The sequence below is a fragment of the Platalea leucorodia genome, assembly GCF_965183815.1.
Source record: "Platalea leucorodia genome assembly, chromosome: 4".
Taxonomy (NCBI): Eukaryota; Metazoa; Chordata; class Aves; order Pelecaniformes; family Threskiornithidae; genus Platalea; species Platalea leucorodia.
In genome coordinates this window covers 84,109,990-84,130,711 of record NC_138826.1, presented here as the reverse complement: position 1 = coordinate 84,130,711, position 20,722 = coordinate 84,109,990, and the positions used below count along the sequence as shown (strand labels likewise).

The window sequence follows — 20,722 nt, the reverse complement described above, 5'->3', positions numbered from 1 at the left end:
TTTGGCATACTTACCCAAGTTTTCAGTAGGAATAGACACCGTAATGTGATGTAGACCTAGAATCGACCTGCTTAACAGGTCTGGCCACATCCTGAACTAGCTCATATTTAATTCCCCTCCCTGGCCTCTTGCTGTGGTTGGGATCGCTTTTGTCAGTTATACCAATTCGCAGCCTCACATTAAAACTCACTGTGCTTAACTTTGGACTGAAGTACACCAATACATCTGACTTCTTCACTTCTACTGCATGTCTGTCAGTGAACTTGAGAACAAATATCCTGCATTTCATTTTTTGACAACTTCAGTCAAAACCACATCATTCTTCTCTATTTAGGGAAAGAAATTACTACTGAACTTCCCTGTTAATTACTGTTCTTCATCTGAACTGACTTCCACATATACTTGTGATTTATTTCCACATTCAGATTCTTTATTTGATGCTGTTCACGGAATGCAGTACACTTACTTGTTGCAAGACAAAGAAAATAAGAGAAATTAAGAGATATTTCTGTGTCAGCAGCAGGGTATTTACACACAACCATGACCTGGCATAATGCATAGTATTTCCCTGTCTTTTCAACTGTCTTCTGACTACCAGTGCTTGCTTTTCAATACAAGAGCCAAAAAGAATTCTGAAGCCTTTCAAGAACCTGTGGTTAAAAGAGCTTTTCCTCAACTCCCAGAGCAAATTCCCTGACCATGTGATGAGTCACACTGATCCCCCTTGAAATCAGTGTGAAATAAGTATGAAGCGTTAGACCCTTCAGAAGCAGAAGATCTAAAGAGGAGGAAAGGAAAAGCTGCAAATGTGTTCTGACAAATAGATTTCAGTTTCCTTAGAATATGAAAACAAACTTTCTGTGTGAATTTTAGTAAAGGAAATGTTGATTTTTTTGAACTATATTTTACAAAGGGAAATAGGATGGGAGAGCAACAAATCTGTAAAAGTGTGTAGGATTTAGTTAAGGTCATAAATTATTTGAGTTGTGGATTCCTATTTTATTTTGCTGCTCTAAACTATGTCGAAGCTTGGAATTTGTCAGAGGATAGATGATATAAAAGAGTAGAAGAGGGGATTCAGTTAGGTTAGTATGGCACAGTAGCATGAAACTATAGACCAATAATCTGTCTAATATATTGCACAGGGTTAAGAATGGAGACAAGATGACTGATGTACTCTCCAGAGCATGGTGCCTCAGTTTTAGTGAGAGAAATTTTAAAAGGGAATTGAACTGCTTTTCCATTCTGTTAACTAAAAGTCATAGACGTGTTTTTCACTCTTTGATGAGAAAGACCTGATGTAGATCCTGAGCCTATCCAGGTATTTATGAACTATTATGCACGTAGAATGAGACTGAAAAGGAGAAGTGTTTCTTACAGTTAAAGGAAAATGGTTCATGGTGCTTAAGAGTCCTATAGGTGGGAAAGCATGCAGACCATACTGTGAATTTAAAAGTGGTAAAAATAAGTCCAACTTTGAGGTATCTCTCAGAAGCGAGAAACTTCTTTCCTAGATTAACTATATTGTTCTGTATTCCAGTTATTAAAGCTTCTGTTTCCAATTTTAAACAATTCATCCATGAGAGAAGCAAATATATTGTGACTGAAGCACTGATTTAGAAGAAAATATTCTCAGATTTCACTCCCAGTTCTTAATATCTTGTCTCGAGATTGACCTTGAAGAGTCACTTGAATGTTTACCTTAGTTCTGTGTCTACAGAACAGGATTAAAAGTGTTTTCTTTCCCTCAACTCCATTATGCTGATGAGGCCTAATTCAGGCTGGGATGTCTAGATAACATAATATAACGTAACGTAACGTAATGTAACATAATGTAAACGTAACGTAACGTAACATAAGCCTTCATTTATAACACTTAAAAAATGGCCAAGGCATTTACAAGTTTCAAATGTGCTTCAGTCTTATTTTTAAAAGTGTATAAGAGATGTAAGAAACTAGTTTTTCTGTTTTTCAATGTGATTACAAACTGTTATTAGGATTTAGTTACCAAAGGTTAGTTTTCATGGGGTATTTTTTGAAAATGCTGTCCTTAGTTTACTATCTAAACCCATTTGTATACATAGCAAAAGAATTTAAATATAAGGAAGACTGGAAGATCCATTTGTTTTCAGTAAAGCTCTGCCTGATGAGTTGCATTTGATATATCACCTTTTTGAGTTTGGTTGGGGAGAAGGTTACATGTTCGGGATTTAGAATACAAATTTTGTAGTCAAAATTAGACATTCTTGATTATTTAATAAAGTGATTTCTATTCATGGTGCCCAGCGTAGAAAAATAATGCACAAGAAGAGAGAGCAATTGAAAGTTATTTGATTGCAGTCTGTAAAAAGATGAAATCTGTATTTAGCTGTAATCAGCTGCCCTTTGAAAACCTCTTTTCTGCTTAAAAACAGCCTTTGTACAGTCTGCATCTGCCATAATTGGTTTTCTAAAGTCTATACTGTTGCTTCATTTGCCTTCCTTGGGGGGGGGGGGATGAATAGTTTTTGATAGACCAGAAATAGAGTCTGCATGTGTATTGCTCTGTTACAGTTTTTTTATAAATATCTATTTGAAATTTCATTCTGCTGTTTTTCTCTCTTTTCAGCTTCTGGTTGGGATTATTCAAGCAGCTGAGCTGCCCGCTTTAGATATGGGTGGTACATCTGATCCCTATGTGAAAGTTTTCCTGCTGCCTGATAAGAAGAAGAAATATGAGACAAAAGTCCACAGAAAGACCCTTAACCCTGTTTTCAATGAGCAATTTACATTCAAGGTATTTTTTTGATAATTATTGAAACTTTTTTATTTAACTACTATGTATCTCATTCTTGGCTAAAAAGTTAGACATCTTAGTTAATTGGTAACTGCAGCATAGTGATTTTTCATGTTGTAGAAACCTCTGATATTCAGTCTTACGATGAAAATGGTGTAACATGGGGTCAGACCTCGGTAGGTGTAAAAGGCGGTTTGATTTTAGGCACTTCACTTATCCTTATGTATGACAATCTGATCCATATTTTATGGCTGGATAAAACTTACAAGAAAGTCAGAAAACACTGGCACTTTGACAAATGTCAGGTAAATTTCACTAGACCAGCATTTTCTTTAAATATGTTTGTAGTCTGATTTATGAATTTCAGTATACCATTTCTTTTCCCCTCAAAAATAAATTAAAACTCAAGGAAGGTAAATGCATGAAGGTCAATATGGCAGATTAATCTTGCTAGACTTTGTCATAGCAATTCTTTGCCATGCTACTTTACATATGAAAAGAAATCATGTCTCAAGTTTGATAGCATATGAATTCAGTAAATGTAGCTAAGCCTTATCTTGCAATATTTAAGTCGTTCCAATAGTATCTATCAATAGTGTTTTTCTAAAACTGTTGCCGTACCTAAACCCCAGTTAAATACAATAAAGGAATACTATACAGCATGTTTCATAGGGCTTCTCCTAATATACATTCCTCTGCTGTTACTTTAGGCCTTTCTCTCTATGCCCAGTCTTATAATGACAGCTACAGATTGAAAACAGGAACAGTGAAAGACTCAGGCTATATAATCATTCAATGAGAAAGATATCCCTGGAGGCCAGAACTACTACTGCATATATCAGCTTATTTTTTCCCTTGAAGATGTTCATAAAAATAATCTTTTGTGGGGAGTTATTTTTTTCTTGAGCTTTCCTAAGAGAGTATTTAAAAGAAAACAGAGTTATAAATTACAGATTCCCTTGCAGCTCACAAAAGAAAAGAAAGAACCAATAATGCTGTCATCTAAGATGAAGGCGCAACTTATAAATCAGATCATCCACTCCTAGGCTATAATGTCCACTTGTTTTAAGTCACATCTTTAATATTCAAATTTTATGCTCTAGAAGAAAGTTTGCTTTTCACGCAAGACCTGACAGAGTGTTTAGGTGCATCCCAATATGGTACTGATCATCCCCTGGATACTGTTGTCTGTACTCAGGAAAAACCAATCATTGTTCTGGGGAATACAGTGAAAAAGCCAAGCCACCATTTAACTAGTGCTGCAGCTGCAATAAATAACTTCCATGGGAACTACTGACAATATCTCGTTTACCTGGGCAGAGCCTTACTTCTGTGACCCGCTCCGGGTGGTGCACAGCTTCTGTTGACATCCTTCCCATCTCGGTCTTTGGCAGAGCTGCCCACCAGGCAGCCCAGGCCCATTTTGTTACCGTTTCCCAGGGCACAGCTGTGAGCTGCCTTCCTCCCAAAGAAGGGCTGACAGGGATGAGATGGGTTATGTTTCTGCTGTATTGCATCTTGAGCCCGGGACCTTTTTCCTTCTCTTCTTTGGGTGGTTCCCTATGTTAGTCCCCTTTTCATTTATGTTTCCCAGACATCCATGGCGCCGTTCCAGGGTGCAGGTGTTCGTCAGGCTCCAGCTGTCTGAATTGTATACCCGCACCATGTTGCCAAAAGGAAACTGAGAAATCCTACCTGGTCTACCCTAGTCTGGCAGAGAGAGGTGTTCTTCCCCAGGCCCAAAGTGGGACGTGGGTTCATGTCTGGAGGAGTGACATGTCTGTGCCAGAAAAACACTCCTACATGTGTCCTTCTGCCAAGGTCTCACCTGCGTTAAGTAGAGAGGCTGAGTATCTCTGAGCAGAGCAGAAAGCAGGGAGAGGGAGCAATCCTTCACAAGAGCTAAGGACATCCTTGGTTGTCCTGAACAAAGCTGTAGGCTGAGGCTGCTTGAGAGGTAATGAATGGAGGAAGCACTGCACTAGATCTTCTTTAAAAAGGAAAGTAGCTAAAATAAGCTTTACTGAGGTCAAGTTAATGATAAAAAGAAGTAAATAATGATAAACGTAGTCTTTTCATGCATTCCAAATGACAAGGATCCATTAAGTGGTATTGTAAACTGATGGAGAAGGAAACTTCAGAACATTTCTCTTCCCCTGTTTTTGAGGCTGTGTAAGAATAAAAGTGAAATTATTTGAAATTCTGCCTTCCACATACATTTTCCGTCTATAGCTTTTTAGAAGCTACAAATAATTTACAGAATCAAAATAGATTTTGCTATAGTATTTGCTACAATACACAACTGTGTACCTGCTGAAACTATTGTACTCGGTGATGGAAGCTGGAGCTTCTTTTAAACATTATATAACATGTTACAAAAAAGAAAAACTACTCATGTTATTAGTAAGTATTTTAAAAAGCAAGTGGAAGCCAAACAGTAACAAAAGACGACGGTCCTAGGATTTAAACAGACCGGAACATACAGCGGTTAACAAGGCCAATAATAATGCCACGCTTTCATTTCTCTTTTTATATAGACAATTAATAGAAAAATGTTTACTGAAGCCCATGGAAACCATTTATACTTGCAGAATATATTCAAATTGACCAAGTGTTCAGTGTAAATCCAAACAATTCCTAAATCAGACCTCTCCAGGTAGCCACTCAAGTGTAGCTTACCTGAACTGCACTTCTTCATCTGAGTATTAAAAATGTGACTCATAAGCATCCTAACCCACAACATCTGTGCAAAACACATCAGAACAGCTGGAGAATTAGTCAGAACTTGGCCTTCTGCCACCACAATTTCTAGCTGTACACTGTGACTTAGAAAGCACCTTAGTATCTACAGTGTGAAAGGTATAATAATGAAAAACATGCCTTGGTAAGTAATAGGTAGTGGGACTGTAAGAGAACTATTTAGTGTCTAATTACTTTGCGTCAGATACAGTAAGCTGGTTCAGGTTTTTTCATCAGTCTGGGAGCTACCCATTTCTGAGTGATGACAGTAGATTTATTGAGGGAAAGACACCATTGTGTGAAAAGTTCATGTGCCTTCAGTGCAAATAATTGGGCTTCCTGTTTCAGTTTCATCACCCACAAAATGATTTGAAGTAGAATGAGAAAAACCCATGAAGTGATGAGTGAGCTGCCACACTGTTCTATCGAGTGCCAGAGCCTGGTCTCAAAAAATACTGCATCTGGTGACTCTGAAACAAATACACCTCATAATTTTCTCTGCAGTTCAATTTACCTGAGATGACAGCTGATAAACCAAAGAAATAGATTTGCATTGTAGTGGACCAATCTTTATTGTCTCAGATACGGAGTTTGTCATTTTCTCTTCTTTGCAGGTGCCATACTCCGAGCTGGGTGGAAAAACTTTAGTGATGGCAGTTTATGACTTTGATCGTTTCTCCAAACATGATATCATTGGGGAATATAAGGTTGCGATGAACACAGTGGACTTCGGTCATGTCACTGAGGAGTGGAGGGACTTGCAAAGTGCAGAGAAGGAAGAGGTAAGAAAAATCAGACTTTCTTTTTTTTTCCCCCATGACACTTTTATCCTCAACTAGAGAAACAGTCAAACTAGCAACATTTTTTTTGCCAAGACAGCTCCCATCTGTTATCAGCATTTCTCAGACTTACTTCGCCTGATAAATTTTTGATAAGCATCTTTTCCAATACTCATAGAACGGTACATTCTCCTTTGCTAATCCTATTTTCAATCTTTTTGATACTTTATGAAACATATTAAGAAAGTTTTCATGAGTTTGACTTTTTCTTGAATTGATGAAGTTTGGGTACATAGAATTTGCATTTGAATTATAAGAGTGGTGTGCATTTAGGCTTCTTTGTGACCCTAATTATTCTCAGTGTTTGCATCTCAAGGCATCTTATTGTGCATGAAGATAATGGTAGGTTTTCATTGAAATACCTTACAGTTTTATTGAGCTGCTATGCAATAATATCCATTGATTAGAAGTATGCATTTGACAAAGACCTTGGAACAGCATCTCAATCAAATATTAATCACCTTTTTTATTTTCCTCTCTGTGCCAACACCCTGTGGGTTCATTATTTAGTAGGTATAGTGCTACATGTACACAAGACACTTTTTGGAAATATTTCATCACTAAATTGTACATCCTGTGAGGTTGTTTATACTGGCACATCCACCTTTTTTTCTTATTATAGGACCATTTTGTACTTGGTGTTACATTATTTTTCCTTCTGATTGCTAGATAATATCTGCCCACTCATAACAGTCAGAGTGCACAGCGTGCTTCAATTCTCTGGTGGGAGAAGAAGGAATCTGAGTCTGAATTCCTCATTGTCTAATTTAGCTAATAAGCTGCTTTGGATTCAAACCTCAGTTTCTGTAATTAAAGGGACAGTCTCTGGATGAAATCTTTCCTTAATACAAGTGACGAAAACCTGAATATTGGATTTAGACTACAAGTTGTGAAAAATTCAGCAGATGCTGAGCCATGCAGCCTTCTCAGATTTTCAAAAATGGTAGATTTCAGTCTTGTCTTTTTGAGTGTTTGTTCTTAAAGACTGTATTTTCAGATGGCTTTCTTCTACTGCTTGTTGATTTGAAAGCCACTGCTACGTTGAGACTATTCTCCATGGCATTGTTTCATAGTGACAGCATTTGCAGGGCTCTCTTATTGCATGTGACATTGGTACCCATGCCATATGGGGCATTTTTCTTCCACTCTCAGAGCTAAAGATAAAAATGAAAAAAAGAGAGAAAGGAAGTTTGCAGTTCAAGGGCCCTGTTTCTTTAAGGCCTCAGCATACCAGGAAGCTAGAAATGTGAAATCGGGGTGTATTAATCCTTCCAAACTTTATTAAGTATCAAATTGGACTTTTATTGCACTATTGTGTGTGATATCAAAGTGTTTCATGTTTTTCTGTTTCGAAACACATAAAATAAGCCAAATACTACACAAAGAGAAATTGAAACTTTACCTTTTTAGTATAACTTTAAGCTTTTAGAACATAAACAATGATATGCCCATATGCAGCTGACAGATACCATTGTATAGAGTAGTGTGGGGTTTCACCTGTCTTGTGGCATAGAACATTGCCTCTTGAGTTTTCTAGCTCATGTCCACAGTAAGATCTGACTCAGTCGCTTGGTTGCTTCATAAAGTTCATATCCTGCTAATACAAAACGATGATAACATTGCTTGAAATAGACATTGAACAGTGCGAGCTACTTCCAAAAATGCATTCTGACTTAGAAAGAACTTTTTATTAAAACAGAAGGAAGTAATTAAAATAAGTAATTCTTAAAGTATTTGGATATTAGAAGAGCATTACAAGAGCTTTGAATAGTTTGCAGTAGAAACGAAATCTAGGTTGTACCTTATTTGTGCTTTCAGAGCTCAAGTGAACTGACGGATGTATATTTTTCATGTGTTTGTCATTTGTCTATGCAGATATTTGTCATCTTAGGTAGAAGAAACTAGCTTTTCTTAGTTCCCATTTGAGCCTCTGCCTTCACCTTTCTTCAAATTTCAGGTACTATATATACAGAAAGAACATTTGTCATTTTTGTAAAGTTTTTTGATAGGGCATTTTTGAAGTTGCTACCAGTGAGTGGCTTTTTTATTTATAAGAGGCTAGGCAATATGATCCTATGAAAACATCATGAAAAACTGTGCTTACACCAACTCCCTAAATATTTTTTTGTAATACAGGAGATCGCCTGTTTCATTTTTGCGTCTCTATGCTCATAAGCATGCAAGGTATCCAATAAATATAGGAAAATATCATAACTTAGGTTAGTTGGAGACTTCGTTAATCTTAGTTTTTGTTATACTAGTTGTAGCTTTTCTACAACAGCTCCTGAGCAAACTGTACAAATAAAAAGAGACCCCACAGAAAGCAGTTTCTCAAGATGTAGGTAAACCCAGTATATTTAATCCAAAAGGTCTTCACTGATTTTTACTCTATTACGGAACCTCTACTTCTGTCATACATATGTTGAGCCTGATTAAAAGAATTGCTTAGCCCAATTTGGAAAAGAAATCTCTACCAAGAACCAAGAGAGTTACATCTGTCAGTGGTTTGGGAGCTGTGTTTCTCATGAAATGTCATTCATATTTCCATATTTGACTGCTGCCAAGTACCCCACGATCTTCAATGTTCCGGCCCCTGCTCTGCAGCAAGTATGCCAAACAAATTCTAGTACATTTTATGTGATAATAAATAGGGGACAGAGAGGGATGAGAGAGGTCCTGTCTCCATAAACCTGTTATCAGCTGCCACAGCAGACATTGCAGAATTCACAGCAGATACAGCTGCAACCAAGAAGTACCCTGGCTTCAGAATTAGCAAATAGAGTACTGTGCATGTAAAGGCTAATGTGATTTACCTAGGCCAGATGTGTGGCAACAGACAAATGCTTGTATCTTGGTAGTGATCAAGAACATGATATGGCAGTCTGGCTTACTAATTGTAAGAAAACATGATAAAAATTGAATTAAATCCTAAGCAACTGGATTTCATCCAAAAATATATGACAAATGTAATTCTATTACTACAAAAAAATCTTTTGTAGCCTATTCTACATGTTATAATTGTGTAATTAATTTATCCTTGAAAAGCACATCTGTATGTAGTCTGCAGTTTTTGAAGAATGACATGTTTTATTTCCTTTTTTGCCCTTGGAGCACTTAGGTAGGTTTGTCAGTTCTTAACAACCTAGCACTAACTTGAATTCTACATATGTTTGCAATTAAGTATCAGATGCCAAACTATCCTTAATGTTTTCATTATGACCCCAAAACAAGATGCATACCAAAGCATGCATCAGTGGCAATTGTGACCAATCCCTTTGAAAGAACCATCTAGGCAGCATCAGTCAAGCTGAGTATAAAAATCTTATTTTTACTTCACTTTATGTAGAATTCAGTTGATGCACATCACAAAATATACAATTTAATTAACACTGCAATCACAGAGGGCAAAATAATTTTATGAGCAGTTACTCTTCTTTGCTTATAAAGCTCCACTGTACTTGCCATCCTTTTTTCTAAATGGGCTTGAAATTGATGGCAGAGAATGAAGGTTTAATGAAATATTTGAAGTGCTTCCTCTCATGGCCCAGCCATTTGAATGGCATCTCTCTGACACTGCATTCTCTTCTGGGAAAGGTCTTATTAATATATTTATGTCGGTGAAGCACTTTGAAGGTACAAGGCCTTATGTAAGCATTTGTTATGACTGTGAGAGGGCTTTGGGAATGTACGAGTCTGTACAATGACTGCTAAATATTGGGGAGGCCACTACTAATGAGCTGCATACCTTGAGTCCTTTTTTCTTGGCTGCTTTAGCTCTGCTGTCTTTGTGAATGTATGGAGGTGATTTATCTAGTCTCATATGACTGAGAGCATGAGAGGGAAGAGTGGTAGCTACTGAAAGATTATTCACTTCTACCAAGTCTGACATATAATGGTTTGGGCACAGAGTGTTAAAAAACAGATGACAGGAGTTTACTCCTCTGTGTCACCTACCAGATGTCACTGCCATTAACTTTATCTGAGTACACACTGCATCCAATATCTGTTATCACTCCAGCACAGAAGGCCAAACAGACCTCTTCTTTGCTCACAGCAGTGTGAATCATACTGAGAGTCATCTTCTGCATACTTCAAATGATTTCCCTCCAGACATTTTGTTATATTGGCACTTAAACTGAAAACCTGTTCTAGCAAACATTCCAAGAAATTTTAGGGAATATAAGGAAGAGCAGAAACAATTCTTTCCCTTGAAAGCCGTGGAGAAGCAGAGCCTTCATCCATGAAAAGAAAGATCTTCGACCTGCCAGTATCCACCACCAAGAGTTCTGCAGACCTCTTACAGCTGCCATCAGAGAAGACTCCATGCATTATCTGATCAGGCAACCACCATGGATAGGTTACATGATGGATGCATGCTCGTATCACCATGGGTTGTGATAGGTATATTTTGGGTGGAAGTCTGCTGGAAAACACCAGCAAGATGGACAACAGCTTCTCTCCTACATGATGCACAATTCCACGCAGGAGAGATGCTACATTACTGCCTTGCAGATGCTTGAGATGCAAGCGGTCTGCAGCTGGGGAGTGAAAGACCAGTTCTGTGAAGCTTGACATACGTGCTATTCATGCAGATTGTTCTTTCCTTCTTCTTCGAAAACTAAAAGTTAAAGGAAGGAGATGGAAAAGTGGGCCTGAAATTAGTATATTTAATACCTCGGTATGCTTCATAGAAGTTGGAGAGTGACAAAGTTAGTAAGCTGTCTGGCTTACTGAATCCTCAGCACTGAAACTTGCAGAGAGTTAAGAGGAAAGGACATTTTTACAAATGTCATTGTCAAACCACAGCAGCAAATCACTGTCATTTTCTGTTGTATCAGAGATGGACAGATGATCTAATAGACCTTTCCCATCTCAAATAATAACACGTAGTTCTTATACAGCTTTGCAGATAGATAGCACAGTGCTTTGCAAAAGAAAGTATCATTATCCCTATGGAGATTCTGTCAGCATGTCAGATACTTTTAAATGTAAAGTCTCCTTTACTTAGCTGCATATTATATTGGATCACTATGTTTTCTGCATGGTGTTTGTTTTCTCAAGTTCACTTCATCTTACACCTAATTAAAACTTTAAAATGTTAAATCTAAGGGGTTTTTAATTTTCAGATTTTGTGGCAGAGTTCCGTGCAGTAAATGCACAATGTTGAACATATGTTCACTTAAGTGCACAGTGTTGAATGGGAGTGCAACAGCGGTCCTGCAGAGGAACTGAGTTTGATAGCAAGAGAGGGAACAAAAGAGAGGTTCTTGATATGAGGGAGATGGCTTAAGTTTGAGAATAAGCAAGCCTGATTTGAAATTCTTCAGCAGTTAATTAGTTGTTTTTCAGCTGGAAATTGAAGATGTTGAAATGTTGTGATTTTAAAGGTAAAACCATATGACTCAAGTAGAGTAGTTACAGTACTGTTTCAGGCTATTAGAATTATGCATTTCTTTTTTCACCTCTGATACTCAAACCGCTGACAATCCCACTATATACCTTTGTTGAGTATTCTCTTTCTTAACTCCCTCTCTGGAAAAGACACCTACCTTAGGAGGTCAGAGGCATTCTTGTGTTATAACAAAAAGAATGTAATTGGCTTACTTGAAATCAAAAGGGAACTTGTCTTGATTCATCTCAGACTGTCTGGCTTTACACATATTAAATTCAAATACAGAGGATGGTAGAGAAGAAGGAGAAGTTCAGTGATAAATTCAGGCTCTGCTGGGGCCCTTCTGTTTCTGGACAGTATTCATTCTGACATCAGAAAAGCTTGTATTCTTATTTGTCAAAACCATACATATTACCATTTGACTTTCAAGTGTGGAGGGGCATCTTGAGGTTAAACTGTGCTGACAAAGTAGATCCTGCAGTTGGTGCTAAGCATCTAACGATCCATACACAAAATAGTAATAATTATATCAATGTTGATTCTAGACAAGGCATATTCCTAAAGACCTTGTAGGAAGTTGCAAGGAAGAAATAGTGGACAATTCCCCATCTCTGCCTCTTAAAGTTATTGTGTGGTTTTTTATTGCTCAAGTATAGGATATTTTAAAATGCTTAATAAAGGAGAGAGACAAGACCAGCCAAGGAGTTCAAAAGCACTGGACTTGAATGTTAAACATACAGTGGCATTTGGAAAGCAATGTTCTGAATCATGTTTTCATAGGCTTTTGAGAAAGATGCTGAGAGGGATCGAAATCATCTTAGAGTTCATCTTTAAAAGTCTTAAGCAGAATTTATATCACTTAGATGCTGAAAGTATTCTCCATGTACCTGCAAGTGATTCATTCAGATAACTGATGTGTCAGTCATTAGCACGGGTTGAAGTATATTCCAAGGGGAAGGTGCTAAAGCTACGCTATGAAGAGATCTTTTGGATGGAAGCTGCAGAAGTAATTCCAGGGAATTCAGCCATAATCACAGAGTACTCCCAGTTATAAAGCTCTGTAATCTGGGAGGGATTGCAAATGCATCTGCAGAATCAGCTGATTGGTACGAAAGGACCACAGAACATGCTATATATGAAATTTTCCTGCATTGTTCTCCACCTGGACTTTTATGTACTTACTTATTTGTCTGACTGCCAGCATCAGTGAATGCATTATCCAGAGGCAGAAATTGCATTTCTCATTGGAATTCTAAGCAGAAGCTTTGCAGTAGTCCAGGGTAATACCTTATTTCCCTTTCTCCCCTCCCTTTGCAAAACAACAGTGACAAAAATCGTTGTCTGATTGCTGTTACAAACCAGGACCAGGAGCTAAAGGAAGCTGTAAGATGGCTGTATCAAAATACTCCATCATAAGTGTCATTTGAAGGACCTTCAGAACAGAGACCAGCATTTTAACAGTCACAAGGAAAGAGCAGCTCTCACAAAGAAGACAACAGCTTTTTCACTAAAAGGTTGAGGCATAGTATGCCACTCCGGTCTCCTCACTTTGTTGTGCCCACTCCACGTAGAAGTAAAAGATCTCGGTTTCCAGAAGCACCAGAGAAAGATGATGTGGTTTTGAAAAGATTGAAGACAAAGGTTTAGGAATGGTGGTCTGAGAAAGAAACGGATTAGTCATTTTCTTCATTTTTCCTCTGTCGGCTCTTAAATACCAATTTAGACCATGTCAGGGATTACCACAGTAAACATTTAACCTCTTTTCAGAGCCTGTTGTGTTTCAGTTTAGTTCAACAATGAGCTTAACTGGCATTTGAAGCACTTTGCATTGTACCTGTGACAGGAATTAGCACCAAATGCCCTTATTTTAGAGAAATCACAGTTAGAATCTAGAACATAATACTGTATGTTCAGTTTTGTGGTATTAGACTTTTATTGTTTTTATGCTAATATTTTTCAGAGGTAGAGTACATGAATTTAGGATGTATTACCAGGTCTTATTTCTAGACTAAAGAGATGGCAGACAGCAATAACTCGTTCCTACAGTTACCTGTTCGATTGTATCATAAAAGCCAGCCTTCCACCAAAGGCCAAAGAAATTCCTCACATTGGCTGATGTGCTGTTGCTGTGTTACATACAGGTGATGCAGCTGGGTGGTTTTAGTGCAATCAACCCTGTACTTCTTTCCTCTTTCTTTTCCATGGCCTTCTGCAGCTTACGCTGTGATTGTTATCATCATAACTAGAGAAACACTCAGGACATGATGATTTAAATTAGATTCTAAAAACCTTTGGAAGAGCATAGCCTCTTTCTCGTGTTCATGTCTAATTCAGTCTGGGCAGGATGCTGTTGCACAAATAATAACTTGAGAAAAAGCCCTTTTCATAGACTATCTCTGTTTCTGCCTTTTATGCATCCTTCCCTTGTAGGTTAATGGGGAACTGACATTTCCAGTTTTTAAGATCTTGCAGTCTACGACATACACACAGTTCTTTTTGAAGGACTGATTATGGCTAGTTTTTCACTTTCAATCACACAGATCAAAGCAAATATTATTCTTCGGTGTTCATAGGTAACTCTATGTCATACATAAGATTTAAAGAGATTAGCAAGATAGGTGTAAATGCTTTTCTGTACCTTATCTGAACATGAACGTTTATAATGTTGGTGCTATACAATTAAAATTTTTTAACCTCTCTGTCATCTAGAATTCTAATAGTGAGGAATTTTACTCCAAGAATGATGCACTGTCTAAAGATCAAACCATTTCTCCTTCCTCTCTCTCTCTCCAGACTTTCACAGCACTAATGACACAAAGGGAGAAAATGATAAAATGCTGAATGATCTCTTGTTTTCTTATTCTTTTAAAGTTTTTTTTCGTTTTTTAACTTCTACCATCATTCTGTATACCTGAGTGAGCCAGTTAATAATTAAGCTGCACTTTTTAGCCTCCACAGTCTAAAGATGCTGTTGCTTTTTAGTATCTATGTTGACCAGAGATCAAATTTCTGTGAATCACTCCACCTCCTCACTTCTCAACATATTCTCACTCTGTGTGTATGTGTGCATGTAAGACGCAGACCTGAGTATGGAGCAGAAAAACATCTTTCTTTTATGATGCATCTTCTGTGACGGAAGCTTTTGTGCAGACTTTAATCGTTTTGTGAGCGGCCTTTAATTGCATTAACTGGGACTTCTTGTTTCAGATGGCTGCCTGGCTGGCTCACTTGCTAGATGGATGGAGTGGTACTGTAGTTGTTCTGTCCTTTCCACTGACAGAGTTTCCAGAGTAGGATTTTTTTCTGTGGAGGGCTTGAGTATGGTCACTGCCACAGAATTGCTACTCCTGCTGTCTGCTTAGAGCACAACGCACTTCGAGCTACAATTGTCAGTGCACAGATGAAATTAATTTCTGATCTCCTTTTTGAACCTAAATATTGTCTGTATAGACGTGCTTCTTGCTGGCCAAGCACTAGGTGAAGAGAAACACCTGAAACTGAATCCAGTGACACGGAGGCCAAGACATTTTCTTTGAGCATTATGTCTGTGATTACAATTATAGAAATAGTGCCAAAAGCAGGAGTTTCCAAACTAGCAGTGAGAAAGAGAGTTCAAAGTGGTATGTTATTGCTGCTTGATTGGCTGGATGCATTTGCCTACAACAGAACACAATTAGGAGTTACTGCTACTTCCACTGTCATTGATAATGGCAACTAAATTTGGGAACCCTTCTCTAGTGCCTTTTTCCACTTGTGGCTGACCTTGAGTTCAAATCTCTTCTTCTTAGATAGAGACATTGCCATAAAATTCTAACCTAAGTCATTCGCTAGACGATTACCATTATGTGGGGTTTATTACTTGCTTTTTATGCTACCGGAGTAGACCATGGCGCTGCAGCTTCTCAGTGGTATGGATGGCAGTGAGCAGACAGTGCCTGAGCTTCCCATTAGAATCTTAACCAATTTTAGGTGCTACTTAAATTGCTTCTGGTAATCTTCAGAGCTACTAGGTTGTCTGGAACCCAGTTATTTTATCTTTGTTTTTCCATATCTTCTTCAGTAAATGTGAAAATTAACAGGAGGATCTCTGTCGGTGAGTGGAGCTCAGGCTTCAAAACTGGCAGCATCTCATTTTCATGTGGGTGCCCTGAGGTCTGTAGCTGACATCCCGGGTCTGTTAATGCTCAGCCTAGAATTAGACAGCAGTGGATTATGCTGAAAGTGTTTTTATTCATTCAGACTTTCACATTAATCAGACAGGCCGAACATTAATTTTCTGTGATGTTTTAGAGCAGGCATGTTTTCCAGGAGATGTGGGTCATTTGAATTAATTTTGATTACTCTAATTTTTTCGCTTGTACTTATTGTACAGAAAATAGGTGCAACTATTACAATTCTGTGACACAAAGTAAGAGCTGCAGTTCTTCCGCAGCACAAGAGGGCAAACCACCTTCCGGGCTGCATCAAACACAGCATAACCAGCTGGTCAAAAGAGGTCATTATCCCGCTGTATTCAGCATTGGTGCGGCCTCCCCTTGAGTACTGTGTGCAGTTCTGGGCCCCACAATTTAAGAAGGATGTGAAGGTCCTTGAATGTGTCCAGAGGAGGGCAACAAAGCCAGTGAAAGGTCCTGTGAAGAGTGGTTAAGGACTTTGCATTTGTCTAGCTTGGAGAAAAGGAGGCTGAGGGGCGACCTCATTGCTCTCTCCAGCTTCCTGAGGAGGGGAAGTGGAGAGGGAGGTGCTCATCTCTTGTCCCTGGTATCCAGGGATAGGATGCATGGGAATGGTTCAAAGCTGCACCAGGGGAGGTTTAGACTGGACATGAGGAAGCATTTCTTTAGTGAGAGGGTGGTCAAACACTGGAACAGGCTTCCTAGAGAGGTGGTCAATGCCCCAAGCCTCTCAATGTTTAAGAGGCATTTGGACAATGCCCTTAATAACATGCTTTAACTTTTTGGTCAGCCCCAAATTGGTCAGGCAGTTGAACTAGATGATCATTGTACGTCCCTTGCAACTGAAATATTCTATTCTATTCTACATCTCTGTAACCCATGATTTCTTTCTTGTCATAGTAGATTTTCATCCCTGCATTTTATTTTTCTATCACTCTTAAACATTAACTTGTATATGACAATACATCAAAGCCCTTCAAAAAAACATACCTGTAACTTCATGTGCCATCCAACTATGTGCACGCTTCCCCATCCTCTTTTTTTTTTATGATGAAGACCAATTTGTCTTATTGCAATTTGATATAGCAAATGGTGATGTTTCTCTAGATATAGAATCATACTTTTTCTACGTATCCTTTAAATCATTAAATGATTTAAAATATCTTAAAGACATGATTATTTCTTCAGAATGTCTGTCTGTGATACTAAACTATTAGTTGATTTCTTAATGGAGAACTGTATGCTTTTAGTTTTATCCATCAGCCTAAAGGAAAAATAGGCGCATTTAGCGTATTGGTAGTTGCAACTTCTATGTTTAAAATTATAAAATAAAAAAAATATTTTCTGATATATGATAATTGTAAATGAGAACAGATTTTAATTAAGCTCTACTAGGTTTGCTGCAATGATCGTATGTTCCAGAATGACTTGAGAATAATGGATTCCTGCTTGGATTTCAGCTGTAGAGTTCTAGAGTTGGCATAAGTTCCTGTGAGCACAGACACCGGTCATGTTATGTAAGAATTTAAGGCTCTGAAACTTCCCTGTTTATATGTTCCCTGACATGAAAATGAGCTGTTAATCAGCCTCAAGCACAATCACTACATATAAAGCTGTGAACATCTAGTGTATAAACACTGGGACATGCTACATGCTCCTTAGACTTTTAGCCTTGGGTTCATTTCCAGGAGGCACCACTATATGAGCTGTTACAACTCACTGAGGATGACAGGTCTTTTAATCTGGTCTATTTTATTTGCAACGAACCTAGACTAGCTGACAAAATTTTCTTTATGCAAAAAAATCTCCTATTTCAAAAACCTTTGTTTTGTTTAGAAATACTTCTATTTCCTATCAAATTGGGTATTTTTCTAAATGAGGTGAGATTGTCTGCCCTAAATCTGTAGGACTCCTAGATCTTCAAGGAACATTTTAAAGTACCTCCTATAATCTAACTCAATCTAGGAAACAGGCAGCATCCAGGAGATAGTATTGTTCCTTCTGTGCCAAGTTGTGAGGACGGTGGCACAAGGAAACCCCCTTAGAAACTTGAAAGTTAGACCTTGCTTGGATTTGGAGCAAGGAGCTAGAAACCCTCTGAGTCAGCCCATGGCATTTTGTCCTGGCTGCATGGCCATAGACTGCAAACTCCGAAAGCTCAGATTTCTTCATGGCATCCTGACTTTCAGCATTATCCTGCATGTCTTTAATGGAAGTTCACCAAAATCAAGTTTCCCTTGACACATTTTCATATCATCTAATCAGAATTCTGTGGAAATTCCAGTGGAAAATTCTGTGTGAGACCTTACTGACAAATGTTACAAAGAGAAGGCTGCTGACAGTAGATCAGCATTCGTTATAGGCAGTTTTGCACCTCTGCTGGAAAACTCTTAGAGGGTCTTCAAACCCAAAGAGGTTGCAAGTTACTGATTTTAAGACATCAGGAGATGGAGAAAATAACACATCCGTTATATCTCCAGCAGTTACTCTCTCTCTCTGTTAAAAATGTGTACTTTATTTGTTGTTTGGGTGTTACCAGATTCTACTCCAAGTCATTGATTCTTGTTATGCCCTTCTTCAGTAGATTCAAGCCATTTAATACTTGATGCTTCCTCTTCTCTACAGTACTTATGCATTGTAATCGAGTCACTTCCAATCCTCTTTTCAGAAAGCTGCAGAAATTCATCTTTTATGTTTTTCACGATCAGGCTTTTTCTCCATTTTTCCAATAAGAGTTGTGACTTTTTAGCTTTTTTGTAGTTTTCAGCATCTTAAAAAGATATATGTACACAAGGACTGTGTGCAGTATACTTCATGCCTTTGCCAGACAGGCAAAGTCACCAGCTACTTCTGCTCACTTCTACTATTGAGTGTTTTGCACAGCATTACACTAGCAGATCATGGGCTGTAGCTTATGACCCTAAATCCTCAGCAGGAGGCATTGCCTTGTAACATATATTTCCTGATTCAGTAGCTACTTAGAAATAAGTCTTGAGTTCTTTGTCTTAGGATGTAGAATTTTTGCTTTTGGCTGTATGAAAATGTACTCTGTGTGACTGGTTACAGCTAACTGATTTAGCACTTTCTCTCTGACCCACCTGTTGCCTTACTATTTACCACTATGTTAATTCTTGTATCACCTGCTTACTGTATCAGCAGAAATGTCTTCCACATCTATAAAAACAGCAGTAGACCTTGAACAGAGCAAATAAAATTTTTTGCATGTTTCCTTCGTCAACCAAATTTACAATCTTATCAAAGAATGAATCTGGTTTTAGTTGAAAAGACCTATTTTCCATAAAATCATGTGACTTCACATTCATTATGGTCCATATCCTTTAAACCATCATTAATGCAAACTTTTATGAGTTCTTCCTTTGTTTCATCTGGGTTTGATAAAAGGCAAATGGCTGATAGATACTGCCTTCATCCCATTTGGCCTTTTTTGAGTAAGATGGGCATAACATTAGCACTGTTCCAGTCTTCTGGAATTTCCCTTGTGGTCTAAGATTTATTAAAAATGAACATCATTAAGCCAGAGATTTTGTGATAAGTACAGTCTTGTTTCCTAGATTTTTATAGATGACTGCAGTGACCTCTTTCTTTTTACTGAAGAGATTAATGAAATTCAGTGTGTGGTACTGATTGCTGTGATGACCTTTGATGAGCTGTCTTGTCTTCCTAAAGGATGTGTTAAGACAGTTTTTCAAAGTGAAATAGCCAGGGGAAGTGGAGTAATAAGAGAGGTTCTTGCCAGTATGTATTTATCCAAAACTTGAATATATTTCAGTAGTTTCATAAAAATATTTTTTTTTGAATGCTTAGTTTAAGAAGTGGGTATGAGCCTGGTAAGAGTAACTCAGTAAATTTGAATACATAGCACTAGTTAGAAGGAACTCATTCTTGAACTGAGCACAAATATTTAACGAGCTGAACTTAAAACTTATAATGCAAGAGGTGGTAGAAGGAGGCATGTATTAATTTCTTCATTTCAACTGGAACCAAAGACAAAAATATTGAAAGTATCTGAGTATTTTACATATTTCTGACTTCCCTGAAACTAGGAAGCACTAGAGCAAGAGTGCCTCTGAGCTTTTCTGAGGGTTTTCAGCTTGCCTCTTTTCCAACTGCATATCCCTTACCCCATCTCATATTCTTGGGAAGTTTTGGTGTTCTGGAAAAAATTCCACTACAAAAATTAGTAAAAGAGGACAATGTAAGAAAACTTTCCAAATGAAGAGCAATGACACAGAAAGAGATTTCAAATCCTGGCTGTGCTCATAGCACAAAAGCAGTGGATGGGAATAAAAGATGGCATTGACTTGGGTGAAAAATCTTCTTCATCCTTAGAAATTAACAGGTGGAGAACTGTCTTGTCATAAGACTTCACCTATCAGCTGTGAACTTACATCAGCTGTCTGTTGTTTTCCCATTAGCAAATCCAGTTCCTTTTCAGCTTGCTGTGCAGTCCCCTGGTTTGCAGCCCCTTCCAGCTCATCACTGTGGTTGCAGTGTAGCGAGGATCCTGACCTGCCTGTATACCTGAGTTGTCTTTTTGTGAAAATAAAGGCACAAGCTGGTTTTGGCCCAGAACCGTGTTGCGTGCTGCCCTGGAAGCTGGGGAGTGTGGTAAGAAAGCTCCTGTAAATTCAATGGAAACTAGTGGCTGAAAGAGGGTAGATACTCAGATTCTTTCCCTGTTCAGAGAAACCCTTGAGCATGTGCCGGGTCCTCATTGTTCTGTTTGAACTGCTGTTAGCTAACCAACAAGTTTCTAGTTTTAAATCAACCACATCACATA

General features: G+C 38.1%; 1 protein-coding gene across 2 annotated transcripts in view; it reads left to right on the top strand.

Moving 5' to 3' along the window:
• The window catches only part of SYT1 (synaptotagmin 1), a gene marked incomplete at both ends in the record, with an annotated part of 130,707 nt that overhangs the window by 48,719 nt on the left and 61,266 nt on the right, over window positions 1-20,722 (top strand). For both annotated transcript variants that reach the window (XM_082309728.1, XM_082309727.1), the window contains 2 exons: window positions 2,609-2,776; window positions 6,130-6,297. In XM_082309728.1, the coding sequence (XP_082165854.1) occupies window positions 2,609-2,776; window positions 6,130-6,297 (336 nt within the window). The remainder of the gene's footprint in view (window positions 1-2,608; window positions 2,777-6,129; window positions 6,298-20,722) is intronic.